Source organism: Mirounga angustirostris, unplaced genomic scaffold (genome assembly GCF_029215605.1).
Source record: "Mirounga angustirostris isolate CCGP_5_RB_7025 unplaced genomic scaffold, mMirAng1.0.hap1 SCAF_10, whole genome shotgun sequence".
In the NCBI taxonomy this organism is placed as follows: domain Eukaryota; kingdom Metazoa; phylum Chordata; class Mammalia; order Carnivora; family Phocidae; genus Mirounga; species Mirounga angustirostris.
In genome coordinates, this window is record NW_026991718.1 from 107,043,615 (window position 1) to 107,061,354 (window position 17,740).

At 38.2% G+C, this 17,740-nt stretch overlaps 1 protein-coding gene and 1 long non-coding RNA gene across 5 annotated transcripts in view; one reads left to right on the top strand and one right to left on the bottom strand.

Annotated features, from left to right (window-relative positions):
- LOC123851568 (uncharacterized) overlaps positions 1–9,816 on the top strand; it is a 42,736-nt gene extending 32,920 nt beyond the window's left edge. The window contains exon 5 of one of the 2 annotated variants that reach the window (XR_008506921.2): positions 9,679–9,806. This is a non-coding gene — a long non-coding RNA (uncharacterized LOC123851568). Of the gene's footprint in view, positions 1–9,678 lie in introns of both variants that reach the window. The other variant, XR_010405780.1, reaches the window with a different exon arrangement.
- The window catches only part of MCM8 (minichromosome maintenance 8 homologous recombination repair factor), a 42,589-nt gene that overhangs the window by 19,696 nt on the left and 5,153 nt on the right, over positions 1–17,740 (bottom strand). For all 3 annotated transcript variants that reach the window (XM_064572842.1, XM_045885412.3, XM_045885413.3), the window contains 7 exons: positions 17,397–17,479; positions 16,843–16,992; positions 15,063–15,166; positions 13,893–14,091; positions 9,692–9,777; positions 1,232–1,383; positions 793–988 (listed from right to left, as the gene is read on the bottom strand). In XM_064572842.1, coding sequence (XP_064428912.1) covers positions 793–988; positions 1,232–1,383; positions 9,692–9,777; positions 13,893–14,091; positions 15,063–15,166; positions 16,843–16,992; positions 17,397–17,479 — 970 coding nt within the window. The remainder of the gene's footprint in view (positions 1–792; positions 989–1,231; positions 1,384–9,691; positions 9,778–13,892; positions 14,092–15,062; positions 15,167–16,842; positions 16,993–17,396; positions 17,480–17,740) is intronic.

Below are 17,740 nucleotides of genomic sequence, written 5' to 3' on the forward strand. Positions count from 1 at the left end.
GCTTCTTCTCTACTGCATGACAATAATGTGGAAATAAGAGAGTATTACGAAATACTGACTTCCATGTGAATCTCTTGCTCTCTTTTTTAGTATTTTATTTATTTATTTGACAGAGAGAAAGAGAGAGAGCATAAGCAGGGGGAGTGGCAGGCAGAGGGAGAAGCAGGCTCCCCACTGAGCAAGGAGCCCGACGTGGGACTCATCCCCGGACCCCGGGATCATAACCTGAGCTGAAGGCAGATGCATAACCGACTGAGCCACCCAGGCATCCCTCTCTTTCTTGCTCTTTAAAAGTAAACAACCCCCTACATACAACCAATTGAAATGACTGGAATTCACAGTCCTGTCACTACTTCTGCTGAGTAACCAACTTCAATTGTGAGACAGTAAATTTTCTTTATGGATTAAACTAGAGATCAACAAACTTTTCCATAGAGGTACAGACAGTAAATATCTGTGAGCCATTCCCTGTTGCAACTACTCAGTTCTACCACTGCAGCTGGAAAGGAACAAGCACTATATAAATGAATGATTATGGCTGTGTTCCAGTAAGTTTATTTACAGGAAGTGAAATTTAAATTTTATGTAATTCTGTGTGTCATTTAATAGTCTTTTTTTTTCAGCCATTAAAAAATATAAAAACCATTCTTAGCTTATGGGCCATATAAAAATGGGCAGTTAGTTGGATTTGACCTGTGAACTGTAATTTGCAACCATATTGACTAGTTTTTGTTACTTGTAGCCAAGAGCACTGCATATACATAGTAAAACTTCAGATAATCTCATACATACTTGACAATGAGTTTAAACAGGTTTTCTTCAGCTTGAATCTCTTGGATGGCATAAAGGTCTTTAAGTGAGAACTCCATCAATGCTCCATGCTTACACCCATCCTCAGAAGTCTTTGTTTTCTGTCCTTTGCTATTACTAACAGAATTTGCTTCAATGTACAAAAGGAACATGCATTTGTCATTCTTATTGCGAGAACCTGTAAATTTCAAAATATGAAATACAATAATTGGTATTTTCATTTTCTCTACAAAGATTCGATTGGAGTGAAAAAGAAAGGCACAATAAGCTACAAATAAACCTTTATTTTAAAGGAAAAGTGTCACCCATGTAAGAAACAAGGAATTCCCTTATTAGTGGAGTTTCAAAAGAACCTTGAAAAAAGATGAATGCTGACAAATTATTGAGAAAAAATCAAAATGAGAAAAGAGTTATATAATACCTTCTTCAGCATTTGAGACTTTGACAACTCCAGTAATAGTCACTGTGTCTCCTGGGACACAGCTATCCACAAGATCGTGAACAAGTTCACACTCTATCGTTCGTGGAATCCGACCTGCTTCTCGCTGATCATCAGACATTAGCTCCTGGATTCTAAAAAGTTAAACAATTTTCAATCAGTATATATACTGACTTTAATTTCTTCAACATGTCAACTATTCAGGATCCACAAGGTACTGAGCTAGATAAAGGACAGATTAGTGTAAAAAAAAAAAAAGTTCAATGGTGTATTTAATATTACTTCAGCAGTTTGCCATTAAGAATGGCAGGATGAGGGGTGCCTGGGTGGCTCAGTCGTTAAGCGTCTGCCTTCGGCTCGGGTCATGATCCCAGGGTCCTGGAATTGAGCCTCACATCGGGCTCCCTGCTCAGCGCGAAGCCTGCTTCTCCCCCTCCCACTCTGCCTGCATTTGTTCCTTCTCTCACTGTGTCTCTCTCTGTCAAATAAATAAATAAAATCTTTAAAAAAAAAGAATGGCAGGATGAGCATATACACTTGCCTGCCCCCCTCCAAAATGTCCACCAAAATGGTAGTCACTAAATAAGTAAAGAGAAGTTTTAGGGTGTGCAGAGGTGTTATTGATAAACAAGAGCTCTTGGAATTTTAGAAAACAGCAAGTGGGAAAGTACAGATGAATAAAACAAAATAAAGTCCAAAATACACACAGGAAAAAGTTACAAGGATCTAAGAGAAGTGGGAGCCTTCTAGGTTGGAGTTGGCAGGAATGAAAAGTAGGGAATTCCTTGTTTCTTTTTTTTTTTTTTAAAGATTTTATTTATTTATTTGACAGAGAGAGAGAGAGCACAAGTAGGCAGAGAGGCAGGCAGAGGGAGAGGGAGAAGCAGACTCTCCACTGAGCAGGGAGCCTGACGTGGCGCTTGATCCCAGGACCCTGGGATCATGACCTGAGCCGAAGGCAGCCGCTTAACCGACTGAGCCACCCAGGCGCCCCAGGAATTCCTTCTTTCTTACATAGGTGAAACTTTTCCTCCTTTCAGTAGATGGCTAAAAGGAAACAGGATAATCAACTGAAAGACAAGTCACAGAATAGAATTCTTTAGTAGGTGGGTGGATAGGCGGGTAGGCAAAAAATGAGAGCATTCCAGCAAACCAGGCTTTAATGTTTAACAAAAACCAGAGCACTGTTCTACAGAAATGGATCCATCCACTGTGAGGGGAGCTACAGCATCTAATGAGGGTATCGGAGCTCCAAAATAAAGCCTCATTCTGGCATCCGAGGAGCCCAACTCCAATTCAAAACATATTCATATAGCAAAATTTGATAGTCAAAACCCCTACCTTCTTACCAGGGGACAGGCCTTATGAGGAAAAAATTCCTACTTACAATATAGCAAAGGAAACCTATCCTACCTAGACCAAATAATTTCTCATTGCTCATCAGATATTTCAGGATGAAATGGCAATAATTGAGGAAAGAGAAGAGCATTAGAAACAAACAAAAAGCTAAGAGTTTTTGAGAAGATCTTACCATCATAAAACAAGAATAAGTGGCTATAAAAAGGGAACTATGGGAAAACAAATGTGAGATCAGGAAAATTAAAAATATGTATATAAAAATCAAAATCTTGCCATTTGCAACGACGTGGATGAACTAGAGAGTATTATGCTAAGAGAAATAAGCCAATCAGAGAAAGACATGTATCAAATGATCTCACTGATATGAGGAATTCTTAATCTCAGGAAACAAACTGAGGGCTGCTGGAGCGGTGGGTGGGAGGGATGGGGTGGCTGGGTGATAGACATTGGGAAGGGTATGTGCTATGGTGAGCGATGTGAACTGTGTAAGACTGATGAATCACAGACCTGTACCTCTGAAACAAATAATACATTATACGTTAAAAAAAAAAGAAGATAGTAGAAAGGGAAAAATGAAGGGGGGGAAATCGGAGGGGGAGATGAACCATGAGAGACTATGGACTCTGAGAAACAAACTGAGGATTCTAGAGGGGAGGGGGTGGGGAGATGGGTTAGCCTGGTGATGATATATAAAAGAGGGCACGTATTGAATGGAGCACTGGGTGTTATACGCAAACAATGAATCATGGAACACTACATCAAAAACGAATGATGTAATGTATGGTGATTAACATAATAAAATAAAATTTTTAAAAAATCAAATATTTATAGGAAGAAAACAAAAAAAAGCCAAAGAAATCTAGAAAATGGCACAGAGAAAGCAAAAGGTGAAAAAAGGTTAAAAGACAGATGAACAGTCCAATGGATGTATCTGATAGGAAGCTGAAGACAGAAAACAAGATATTCTAGAGTCCAAGACAACCCCAGAAAAGGACTGATCACTGTCAAGCAGGATGAAGACACATTTAGATGTACTCTTACTACTTCAGAACACCATAGACAAAAAGATTTCAAAAAGTGGGAAAAGCGCTAAACAACAAAGTTACAGTCCAAATATGAAACCATTAAAATAGGGGACAATGCAAGGGAGTAGAAGAAAAGAGAATTCATTTTGATTCTGACACATGGGTCATTTCTTTGAAAACAACAGAAAACAAAACAACACAGTGACATAAATTACATTTCCTTTTCTTGGCATTTGACCATCTTCCTTGTTTCTTTGTTAAACAAAGATGATCATAAAAATATAAATGCCCTTGTTTTTGTTAGATATGACCTATAGATTAAACAAGGAAGACAATTATGACTGGAAGAGAGAAGTAAACCTTGACAATGTAAAATTAACATCATAGCTTAAAGAAGTCTAGCAGTAGAAGGGGGAGAAGTAAAAGTCAGTGCATCGTTTCTAACGTCCTTGGTTCACAGAGAATGGGTGAATAAAGAGAGGGAAGACATGAAAGGATGTTACCTAAAGTTATATATAAGATAAGAAGTTGTGGGAACTGTGGCCTACTACACTGATTTTTAAAAACATTTACATGCATTACCTTAAAACTTTTTTTTTTTTGCCACACTGATATTCCAGTTTAATTATATAGCAATTATACAGCATGAGGTCAGATGCTTAGGGCCTCTCATCCGTCTTCTTTTTACCAACTGAATTAATATCTCCCCCTGCAAGTGCTGCTTGGCTCCCCAAATTTTGCAAATGGCAAAATCTCATTCATTTTTATGGCTGAGTAACATTCCGTTATATTTACATATAAATATATACAGACACCACATCTTCTTTATCCATTCATCTATCAATGGACCCAGGCTGCCACCAACTATTTTTTTATTTTTTTTAAACATTTTTTTAAAGATTATTTATTTATTTATTTGAGAGAGAGAATGACATAGAGCATGAGAGGGGGGAGGGTCAGAGGGAGAAGCAGACTCCCCGCTGAGCAGAGAGCCCGATGCGGGACTCGATCCTGGGACTCCAGGATCATGACCTGAGCTGAAGGCAGTCGCCTAACCAACTGAGCCACCCAGGCGCCCCTGCCACCAATTATTTTAACTTCTCAAACTTATTTCACACTGGGAGTTGAATTGTGGCTCCCAAAAGATATATCTGGAAAGTTTCTGTTGAACAATGTTAGCTGATAGCCTTATGGGGTTTCCTTTGTATGTAAATGTTTTCTTTTCTCTCACTGCTTTTAAAATGCCCTCTTTATCATGATTTTTTTTTTTTTTTTACCATTTTAATTACTATGTATCTTGGTGGACCTCCTTGGGTTGATTTTGTCAGGTGCCTTCTGTGCTTCCTATGTCTGTTTCCTTCCCCAGATTTGGTAAGTTTTTGGTTACTATTTCTTCAAGTAAATTTTCGGCCCCCTTTCTCTCTCTTCTTCTGGGATCTCTATAAATGTTATTATGCTTGATGGTGTTACTGAGTTCCCAGAGTCTATTTTCATTTTTTATTATTTTTTCTCTCCTGTTCAGCTTTTCATAATCTGCCCTCCAGGTCTCTGACCTGTTCTTCTAGTCTACTATTTATTCCCTCTAGTGTATTTTTAATTTCAGTTATTGAGTTCTTCATCTCTGCTTGGCTCTTTTTTATGTTTTCTCTTTGTTGAGAGTCTCACTGAGGTCGTCCACCCTTTCCTCAAGTCCAACAAGTATCTTTATGACCATTACTTTAAACTCTATCAGGCATACTATTTATCTCCATTTCATTTAGGTCTCTTGCTGTGATTTTGTCCTGTTTTTTCACTTGGGACATATTCCTCTGTCTCCTCATTTTGACTAACTCTCTGTGTTTGTTTCTGTGTTAGGAAAGTCAGCTAGGTCTCCTGCTCTTGAAAGTAGTGGCCTTATGAAGAAGAGGTCCTATAATGCCCTGCAGTGCAACGTCTCCTGCTCTTAAGAACTTGGTGCTTCAGGGTTGTCTCCTGTGTGTGTTGAGTGTGCCCTACTATTATGGCTGAGACATGTTTGTCTTCAGTCCAGTAGTCTACAATGGTTCTCTTTGCCTGTTGTGGTCAGGGTTTGGTCCCTGTGTTGTTAGTGGGCCAGTCTGGGCCATCCTGGGCTTGAGTTGGGTTGGGCCAGGTGTCTGCCAGAGCTGCAGGAGCACCAAACTGCAGGGCACTCTCCCTGTATTATCCCTTGAGAAGCTTCTATTTGTGGGCAGGGCCTACAGTCAGACCAGATGTCCGTCCCCAGCTTACTGCTGGGGCCACAGCTGGATTGGTATGAGTGGTTATCTTCCCCTCTCCCCAGAGTAGGAGTCACTTTGGAGTGCTGCTGGCCCTGGCCCGTCAGGGCTGCTTGCTCACTTCCACGCTGTGATGCCACTTTGGATGGACTCCTGCAGGAGAACGCAGGGATGATGTGCACAGTACCAGGAGGTCCACACCAGCCAGCTGCACAAGGGGAGCTGCAGCCACTGGGAAAACTCCTGCCCTACTTGGAGAGGCTGAGTCCATAGAAAAGTACATGGGTGGAGTGTGCCATTAGCAAGCTGGGTGGAAGGTGGAGCGTGTTGCACTGTCCTGGTTCCCACAGGTGTCCCTGTATCTAGGCTGGGGGCCAGGGAAGGGGAGATAGCACCCACCAGCTCTTTTGTTCTTGAAGAAGTCTCCCAGTACATGCTCTGAAGTTAATAAACAAATCTCCCTCCTGTATACCCAAGCATTTTCAAACTGCTGCTTCTATGCTGCATCTCAGCAGGGCTGTTTGTTGTGTTGTCTCTTTAAGGGCAGGGACTCAGTTTCCTCTCACCATCCAGCTCTCCCAGAGTTGAGCCACTGATTTTTAAAGTTTCAGGTGTTAAGCCCGGCTGATTGTAAGAACTCACAAAATGAGGCCCCTCTGGTTTTCAAAGCCAAAGCTTATGGGTATTCACCTTCCCCACGCAGTTTCCCTGTGCCTGGGGTGCCTGCTGTGGAGGTCTGCTTCTCTCCCCTCCCCACAACTGCTGCTGAGTCCCTCCCTCCCACAGTCCCGTGGATCCGTCTGGCTCCCAACCACATCTCTATCCTTCCTATCCTCTTGGATGTGGCCTCTTCTCTATATTTAGCTGTGGAGAGTCTGTTCTGCCAGTCTTCAGGTTGCTTTTGGGGTTATTTATGCTGATGTGGGTGTTACCTAGTTGTATCCATGGGACCAAGTGAGCTTAGGATCCTCCTACTCTGCCATCTTCTGGAAGTCTTTAAAATTTCTTTAAATAATAAATGTAAGTAAAATCACTGAATGTTAAAATAATAATTTTGGAATACATTCCTATACATCTGTATTAGCCTCTCAATTCCTTTGAGGTCACGGACAGGTATCCACCTAACCTGCACTACTTCAAACCCTGCTCCTCCTTCACCACCACCAACCCTCCACCTTCACCCTCAATGCACATTCAAAATACTGACAGACTGCAATGAGAAGTCTCAGAATGACACAACATGCTAAGGATGCCTTGCTTTAAAAAATTAGATATCTAGTGTTGTAATGAAAAAAAATTAGGTACTTAGACTTTTCTTATTAAAACAGATAAACAGAAAGAAGAAAATAACAATTACTCCGATCTCATTTCTGAGAGTATATTCTCAACATGTTTTTTTAATGTCATTTCAAAATATTCTCCTGCAACATCATATTTGATGGCTACACAATAATCCGTTGTACCATCCTACTTACACTATTTTCTTCAGCTGTTTAGGCTGTTCCCCATGAAAAAAAAACACACACAACGTGAAAACATACTTTCAGCAAGCTATTTCTTTTCATATTGTGACTGTTTTCATCACATAAACCCTTAGAACTAGGACTGCTTCAACTGCAAGGCCTTTGATATATATTGTAAGGTTTTCACTTTGATGCATTCAAGTATTTCAATGCACTAGCTGAGAAACAATAATTTAATTCTTTGTGGTCATTCTAAGCTAAGCCTCAGAAAAAAAATGAAACTGATTTACTTTAAATGGCAGGAAGAACTTTCACCTAGGGCAGATAGTCATTTTATATATCTACACATTGGTAGAATAAAACAATAATGTAAGCTAATACTGTACTAACAAAGTTTTACGATAACTTATTCAAAATGAGCTTTAGCAATACCTTACTTTTAAAGAGTCAAGAAAAGGATTTAAATGGCCTCCTTTCTTTTTAAGATTTATTTTTTATTTTTTAAGATTTATTTATTATTTTAGAGGGTGGGGAGGGGACAAGGGAGAGAGAGAATCTCAAGCAGACTCCCTGCTGAATATGGAGCCTGACTTGAGGCTCATTCTCACGACCGAGATCATGACCTGAGCCAAAACCAAGAGTCAGACGCTTAATCAACTGCACCACCCAGGTGCACCTAAATGGCCTCCCTTTCTGCTTGATCTCCTAATATCAAGAGATCATCATTCAAATCCAATTAAAATATTAAAGCCTGGGCGCCTGGGTGGCTCAGTTGGTTAAGCGACTGCCTTCGGCTCAGGTCATGATCCTGGAGTTCCGGGATCGAGTCCCGCATCGGGCTCCCTGCTCAGCGGGGAGTTTGCTTCTCCCTCTGACCTTCCTCCTTCTCATGCTCTCTGTCTCTCATTCTCTCTCTCTCAAATAAATAAATAAAATCTTAAAAAAAAATAAAAAAAAAATAAAATAAAATATTAAAGCCTGTTTTCTTGTCTGCTATTTTTACCAGAAAACAAAGAGATTTTGTACAAATAAATGAATTACCCTGGACCTTCTGTTGCACCCATCCTATTGTGAACTGTACAGCTCCTGAGGCCCTCACCACCCTCTTCAGTGGTGAAAGTCCTACGGACCTTCTTTGCACACTCTTGTGCACTAAAAGGGCACAAGATCATGCTCAAGAATCTTATCACAACCCTAAAAAAGAATGAAATCTTGCCATTTGCAACAACATGGAGTTATATGGTACAATGCTAAATGACATAAGCCAATCAGAGAAAGACAAATACTGTATGATTTTTCACTCATATGTGGAATTTAAGAAACAAAACAAATGACCAAAGGAAAAAAAAAAAGAGAGAAACAAACCATGAAACACACTCTTACCTATACAGAACAAACTGTTGATTACCAGGTGGGACGTGGGCGGGATATGGGGGAAACAGGTGAAGGGGATTAAGAGTACACTTATTGGGAGGAGCACTGAGCAATCACTATATTGTACATCTGAAACTAACATAACACTTTATGTTATCTTTGCTGGAATTAAAATTAAAAAAAATAAAATGTAAAAAAAAGTCTCAAACATTTCTTCTTTTATAAAATGGAGAGTTTGAGAAGATCTCAGCATAGTGTACAATTATATATGTTGGTCTTAGTCTTTACAGAACAAAAGGAGGTCAAGCTAGGACAGGGCTTGGTAGCAATCCATCTCACTTTTTCTCTAGGTTCTTAGTTTTTTAAAGACCATCTCCTGTTTTAGCCAGATTTCTTGGGTAGCACTCTGACTTTAAAACTACCCATTATTTTATAGTCAGGGATGAGTTATGGGACTACAGCCAGATAAAATGGAATAAATTGTTGGGTTAAACACATACACACACACACACACAGACCCATATGACCTGCAAAAAACAGCTTTTAAAAAAAGAAACCTATAGTAAAATGCCTCATAGATAGTGAGAACATGAAATGAAACATGCCCATTTCTAAGGGATTCTTTATTTTAAAACTTCTAAACAACATTTCTATCACAGCTTATGGAAAGAAAATCATACAGCTTTCTTGGTCTACATCCAGTTCAATGAATCACATAAGTGAGAAATAAAATGAACTATTCCTCAGTAGCAAAAGAACATGACACTTGTACTTAAAATCCTTTCTGGAATCTGATACAGAACAAATTTCAAATAAAGACAATTATCATTTCAACATATAAACTCTTAATCAAATAAACCCTTTATTCTATAATTTATCACTGTCTACAGAAAAGACTCACAGTATAATAAAGGAATATTATAGATTTGCTTGGCAGTATGAGAGATGTAAAACCTGTGTTTTATTTATAGTCTGATTGCTTACTTGATTGACTGCCAGTCCATCGTAACCGTGAGAGGAGAACTACGGAGAGCAGTGAATGACCTCCCTCGACATGTGGGCACAGGACACTGAAACAAGATTAATTCATATCCAGATTTAGATAAACTACAATCACATCTCAGGAAAATGCAAGTTAAAATGCTTCATTTAATACTGTTTTAAGTTGGTCCCAGAATGGTGTTGTAGTAAAATGCACTATGAGCTTAATGAATTTCTATTTCCATCTGCATCAATTCTGTATCACAAGCTTTTGAAGCACTTTTTCAGCTGGTCCCTCTTGATTACTGCTCTTATTCTTTCAGCTGTGGGTGTGCAAGGCTCCTTACAAGCCTCTCACACTGAGCACATATTCCTTCCTTTGTGCACAGTCTCCTGATCCTTGCATGCCCTCTTGCATCCAATCCCACATATCCAGCCCCAAATCTCCCCTTTTCCAAAGTCTTCCTGGGTCTCCTCTAATCCTCAGCTCTCCTATCTCACTTCCTTTTGCACTGTTTTGTGTAATATTTATTGTACCACAGAGACAATCCTCAACAAGCAAGTGAGTTGTGTTCAAGTATTTAAAAGTCCCTTAATAGTTTCCTATTTGGACCTCAAGATGCATTTATAAATTCAGAGATTGTGGCCGACTATATTTTCCAAATATGGTTGCAACAGTATCTCCCCATGACCCTTTCTAGAACCTTCCCACTTTGTCATCAAGAGATGGAGTCTAATTTCCCTCTCCTGGGATCTGGACAGGCTTATGACTCACTTTATAACCAACAGAAGTGATGACACCTGATTTCTGAGGCTAGCTCAAAAGAGGCAAAGCCATTTTTTCCTGAGAGCTGGACCTGTTTCTTGAAGCTCTCAGCAGCCATGTGAGCAGACTGAGTATCCTGAGCTGCCATACTGTGTACAAGAAGCCAAAACCAGCCCAGAGAGACAGGAGGAGAGATGCCCAGCCAGCCCCCAACCACTCCAGCCTCTTGCTGTTCAGCTCTATCCACCACTTGACTACAACTCCATAAGAGACCTACATGCAGAACTACCTGGCCAAAGATGTCCATCAATAGATGAATGGATAAAGAAGATGTGATATATATATACAATGGAATATTATGCAGCCATCAAAAGGAATAAGATCTTGCCATTTGCAACGACATGGATGGAACTGGAGGGCGTTATGCTGAGCGAAATAAGTCAATCAGAGAAAGACATGTATCATATGACCTCACTGATATGAGGAATTCTTAATCTCAGGAAACAAAGGGTTGCTGGAGTGGGGGGTGGGGTGGGAGGGATGGGGTGGCTGGGTGATAGACACTGGGGAGGGTATGCGCTATGGTGAGCACTGTGAATTATGCAAGACTGTTGAATCACAGATCTGTACCTCTGAAACAAATAATGCAATATATGTTAAGAAAAAAAAAAGAAGAAAATAGCAGGAGAGGAAGAATGAAGGGGGGGAAATCGGAGGGGGAGACGAACCATGAGAGACGATGGACTCTGAAAAACAAACTGAGGGTTCTAGAGGGGAGGGGGGTAGGAGGATGGGTTAGCCTGGTGATGGATATTAAAGAGGGCATGTATTGAATGGAGCACTGGGTGTTATATGCAAACAATGAATCATGGAACACTACATCAAAAACGAATGATGTAATGTATGGTGATTAACATAACAATAAAAAAATTTTTAAAAAAAGAACTACTTGGCCAAGCAGTTCTTCCAAACTTCAGACTAACAGAAACCACGAGAAACAATTAAATGACTGTTGTTATTTTGAGCCACTAAGTTTTAAGGTGATTTGTTATACAGTAATGACTAAAACACGGATCTCCTGAACAACTTTTTGGTCAATTCATGGAAGTTCAGACACAAGCAGAACCTCTTCACACTAGTGCTCATCTTACCAGTCAGCATTACTACCCACTATATTGGAAGGCATGGAAATACCTTGACCAAATACAGTTTAAAGAAAATATCCAGTAAGTCAGGATCGAAATTCTGGCCTCTGAACTAAAGGCAGAGCCTGAACCCTAACCCAGACAAAGAGTAGATGACACTCATTTACCAACACCACTGATTATTCAGAACCAATAGCCGAACTCACACACCCTATTCTTCTTGTAAGAGAAGGGAATCTTACAAATTTCAATTTGCGTAAAAATGTAGTAAGTGTAAAATTTATTAAAGTCCAAGGATGATAAAGGCAACTCTGGAAAAGAACAGATATGGTAAGTCTCCCTGCCTTATCAAAAATTTTAATGAGATCAATGTAAATAGAATTGTATAGGGCTGGTACAGGTCCAGTGAAATGAAATGGACTCACATGTCTACAGGACAGTGTACCATAGAGGAAACAATACACGTCAGTAGGAATACAGGGCTTAATTAATAAATGGTGACAACTGGCTTTTCACTTAAAAGAACAAAATTAAATCCTTAGCTTTAGGCCATTCCCAAGATTAAATTCCTGATGACAAAAATCTAAATATAAAAATGAAACAAGAGTATTAAAAGAAAATGTAAGAGATATGTTTATAATGCTCAAGTGAAGAAGGCTTTTTTTTTTTAAAGGTTTTATTTATTTATTTGTGAGAGAGAGAGAGAGAGAGAGAGCACAAGCAGGGGGAAGTGGCAGGCAGAGGGAGAAGCAGGCTTCCTGCTGAGCAAGGAGCCCAATGCGGGACTCGATCCCGGGACTCCGGGATCATGACCTGAGCTGAAGGCAGATGCTTAACCGTCTGAGCCACCCAGGTGCCCCAGTGAAGAAGTTTTTTTAAGCAGGGCATAAAACATAAAAGTCACAAGGGAAAAAAACTGATCAATTTAACCATGTCAAAATGTAAAACTAGAGAACAAAAAATATACCGCAAAGTTAAAAGATAAAGCAAATACTGGGAGAAGATATCTGTAATATATATAATCAATGATTAGTATCTAGAATTCATAAAGAACTCCTATCAATAGCATAAACAGAAAAATAAGATTTAAACAGAAAATTCAATAAAGGAAATTGAATGGCCAATAAAGATGTGAAAAGATGTTCAACTGTAACAGAAATTGGTATAAATACCATTTATACCAATCAGACTGGCAAAATTTAAAAAGTCTTATGATACCAAATGTAAATGAGACTATAGGGAAGCGGTCATTGTTTAACACTACCAACAGAGGTGTGAGCTGGGACCAACACTCTGGCAAGTCGTTTTACAACATCTAATACTTAACAATAAGTATATCCCACAACTGAGAAATTCCTCTGCTAAGGAGACACATGCAAGAATGTTCCCTACAGCATCATATAACTGTAAAAAACTGGAAACAACATAAATGTCCACCAAGAGAATGGATAAATAGTGACTATGCATTCAATGGAATATTCTATAATGGTAAAGGTGAAAGAATTAGATATGTATTAAGATAGGTAAAGTGCAAAATAACCAAGTGAAAAAAAAATTTGCAGAATGTTACATTTGGTATACCATTTATGTAAAAACATACAACAAAACAAACCCTACACATATAGTCAGGTTTGAGAATGCAGAATGGAAGAATACATGCCAATTTCAGAAGAGTGGCTGCCTCTGAGGAAGGAAAAAAGTGAGTGGAACCAGGGAGGGCAACAAAGAGACTTCAACTTTAATTCTAATACTTAGTATCTTATGTCTAAAAAATTAAGCTAAAATCACAAAATATTAATATTTGTCAACCATAATGGTGGGTATACAAATATTCTCTCCACTTTTCTATGGCTTTAAGATCTATAGTCTAAAAAAAATTAATAAAGAAAAAAGGAACACATCACTTTCAAACAGCAGAATAAAGGAAACATAACTTGGTGTGTATACCTATTAAGTCAAAATATAAAAATATGAATAAAAAGAATACACATTAACTTCAGGATAATGATTATCTCTGGGAATGGTACAAGCAAGGGGGTACAAAAGAAACACTAATCACATCAGTAATATTTTATATCTTTAAAAATGTATCTGGAACTGGCAAAATGTAAATTCTGGGTGGTGATTAGAGAAATGTTTTATTTCTTTATTTTCTATACCCTGATTTCATAATTTAAAAACTGAAAATTAAAAATAAAAATAAGCTCTGTGTTCAGAAACACTGGGAAATGTTTTCTGTAAACTGATTTGCCTTCTTTGCCAAGATAAATAATTTAGTTAAAGAACACATTACCTTTGTGGGAAGATTATATTTTCCATCTGGAAGAGAAAAACCTTGAACTTCTCCACATGCAGCACAAAGAAAAGCCATCTTGGTGCAAAGAGGCTTTATATTACTGACACGAACCACTGTCCCTCTCAGAGCGATGTATTTTCCATAGTAATTTGCCCGGACATTCTTGAGCTGTGTCAACGGCTCATAGTTATAGACCCTAAAAACAAAAACAAGAATGTATTTATCTATGAATTTACAAGTGAACCAACAGTGGACATTATCTGTATTTTCACAACTTCCTTTTAGGAGCAACTGGAGTTCTCCAACCACATCATCCCTATATATCAGAAAATTCACAAGAATTAAATCATTCCTAAAAATTAAAAAATGCTAAACCTTCCCTTTTCTTATTTCATTAGGCTACTCTCTAAAAGAGAAAAGGAAAAAAAATAATGCCAACAGAAAAACTTTGGCAACAAAAACGTGACTTTTCAGTTTTTCAAGAACTATTACACAATGTCTTCCATAAATTCTGGAAAAGAAAAACAAAATCCTGATGATTACCTTATTCATCTCTTCTAATGAAAATTTAAAATCTTAAAGATGAATTAAAGAAAAACAAAATTCCATTTGTTCTATATCTAATAGAAACCTAGTAATTTCAACAAAGTATAATCATACCCCTTAGTATATTACATAAAGTATCAATTTAAATAGCAGGGACTTGGTAAGTATACACCCAAAATCAATGTTTACAAAAATGTGAAGGTTGGGAAATCACCTTATTTAGGCAGGAGAAGTTTATTTTTGTCATGATCTCTTTGAAGATTTCTCAGCGGGTTCACTTGGGTGTTATAACCAATGAGATGGCAAAGAACACATACCCTTTTTTACTGATTTCTTTGGCTTTATAAAATAAGGTTCTCATTTCTTTTTTTAAGGTTTTATTTATTTGACAGAGACACAGCGAGAGAGGGAACACAAGCAGGAGGAGTGGCAGAGGGAGAAGCAGGCTTCCCGCCGAGCAGGGAGCCCAATGCGGGGCTCGTTTCCAGGACCCTGGGATCATAACCTGAGCCGAAGGCAGACGCTTAATGACTGAGCCACCCAGGCACCCCGATGTTCTCATTATTAAACAGTCTTAAATGCCAGATTCTAAATAATACTTTAATACCAGCAAATCCTCACCTTGCATGAATGTGTGGTACATTTACCATTGTTTCCCCATCCTTAGACAATCCTTCTTGGGCTTGTAATTCAGCTGCATGCCTTTCAAGGTCCCTAGTTAATACCTAAACAGGACAGGTATGTACTTAAAAGCTGGAAAACAAAACATCCTCTTGAAGCAGAACTCTTTCATAGAAAATATGAAGTTTATGAATATAAATAGTTCAAAGCAGAATATTAACAGAACTCTAACAGCCCTTTAAAATTCTGATATTTAATTGTGACTACTTATTTTATAGTGGATTGTTTTACCTGAGATTTTGTGATCCCTGGACTGGAAAACTCCAGCATCCCTATCTATTACTTTCTGTCCAAAATAAGCTTAATAGTAAAAGTCCTTACAGTAATCCTCAAAGCTATTACCTCCTAGACAGGCTCTGGTGAAAACATATTTTCTACTTCTCCATATTCAGTGATTTATTAAGATAGAGAAAATAAAAATGACTTTTGAAATACCCAATACCCGCTCCCTTGGCATTTGACATTAAATAAATATTTAATAACCTCTTGTACACAAAGTAGTATGCTGACAACCTAAGAGTGAAAATAATATCCACATATATAGCTATAATTGTTATAAAGACCATAAAGATTTAGAGACAAAATACTATGCAAGTTTTGAAAAAAGGTCATGAGAAAGGTTTCATGGAGAGATAATAGTGTCAGGCCCCCCCAAATTTGGATATGCAATGCAAGGGGCATTCCATGGTTAAGGAATAGCATGTGCAAGAGACCAGACTATTGAAAGAATCCTGGGGAGAGCTCAGCTTAGCTGAATGGTAGTGCATGAAAGTGGGGGAGGAAGGTGATCATGGAAGGCCTTCAATGCCACAGAAAGGATTTAGATTTCACTTTGCTGCAGTTTCCAAAGACAGATCATGTTTTACCATGTATAGCAACAGTAGCGACAATTTTGGAAACATAATGAAGGTTTAAGACTGATGCAGTAAGGGTGAAAAGAGGTGGATTTAAGTGATATTTTAGAAATAGAAATGAAAGAATGTGGTGACTTGGATACGAAGAACTAATGAGAGGAGTCTGAAGACAACACCAAGGTTTCCAGTCTCCGGTACCAGCAGCGTACACATCTTTGTAATGAACGATTCCTCGCACTTGGCTACCATTATCTCCTCTGCTCTATGTACCATCTCTACAAAGGCTTCCTCTGAGCTTTCCCCATTCCTCCCCAATCGCTGAGGGTCTTATCTTTATCTCTGAATGCAGTCAGTACTTTATCGTGCCTGTTCTGAGATGTATTACTCTTTACCTTGAAGCATTTATCCCTTTGCCAGCCTAAATACTTTCACATACGTTTTGTCAACTGACCCTGAGAAAAAGTCAGGCAGGCACAACACATATTATTATTTTCAGCTTATATATGGGGACACTCAGGGAGAGTAAATGACTTGCCTCATGTCAAAGAACCTAAATCTGAGGTTGCTTTCCAAATTCGTAACTGAGAACATGATCCTTGTCTTATCTTCCCTATGAGATTGTTTCCAAGGAGCTCTTTAATTTCTGTATTATCTTCAATAGACTAATTCAAATAAACTAAAATAAATGTCATATTTAGATAAGCTGTTGTATACAGAATGAATGGTATTTTTTAGGACAGGATTGCAACCTTTCAGTTCTAGCCAATGTCTGTTGGTTAAAAACTAAGTATCTTTTTGAGAAGGTACTGTTATTGTAAAATCTTCCTTTAAAATTTTGACAGAGTCTGCACAAGAGAAGTCTTTACCTGATGTATTGCCAGACCCATGCAAGCCAAGGTTTTCTCAGGTGTATCCCTCAACTCATTTGCTATATTTGGTACCAAATCAGCCATTTCATCGTCTTCTGTCAGTTCTTTAAAATCCACCAAAATACTTCCCTTTCTTTCTATTTCATCCTATAAAATATCAAGGCATGAAAACATGATGGCTTTTTTGGAGTCAACTATCATAACTAAACATTCAATTACACACTTTGAAAAAAGATATATTTATACGGCGATAACAATGAGTAAGTACAGTAAGTTTTGTACCACTTAAAGTATTTAAAATATATTATTTATGCCTCTTAACAACCCTCAGTGGTATTAATACTATTATGCCCAACTTATACATGAGAAAACCAAGGTTCAAAGAACATAAGTAATACACTGAAGTCCATACTGCAGCTAAGTGGCAAAGGTGGGATCTAGATCAAGGCTGTCTGGCTGCACCATCTACTGATCACTAGCACCTCAAATATACTGTTCTAGAAGACAACACATAAAGGTGGATTAGTAGCTTTGTTGTACAGGAATCTTACCTTATCATATAACTCAATACGCCTTGTGAAAAAATTTTCAAATGCTTGAATCTTCTGAATGAAAGGAGAGCTATTGCTGTAAACTAATCCAACAAAATGGCATTAGCACTAATAATCATGTGTAGAGACATAATTTTCATGAGACGGAAGAAACACTGTATACATGGTAGATGACTTTTTCCAATTACTTTGCATTCTGATCACATTTACATAAGTATATAGGTAAGTACTGAGTGAATAGTTAAGATTCTAAAACAAGTTTAGGTCTGCATAATCTTAAATGCAAATAGGAAGTTACTTTTTTTTTTTTTTTTAAAGATTTTATTTATTCATTCGAGACACAG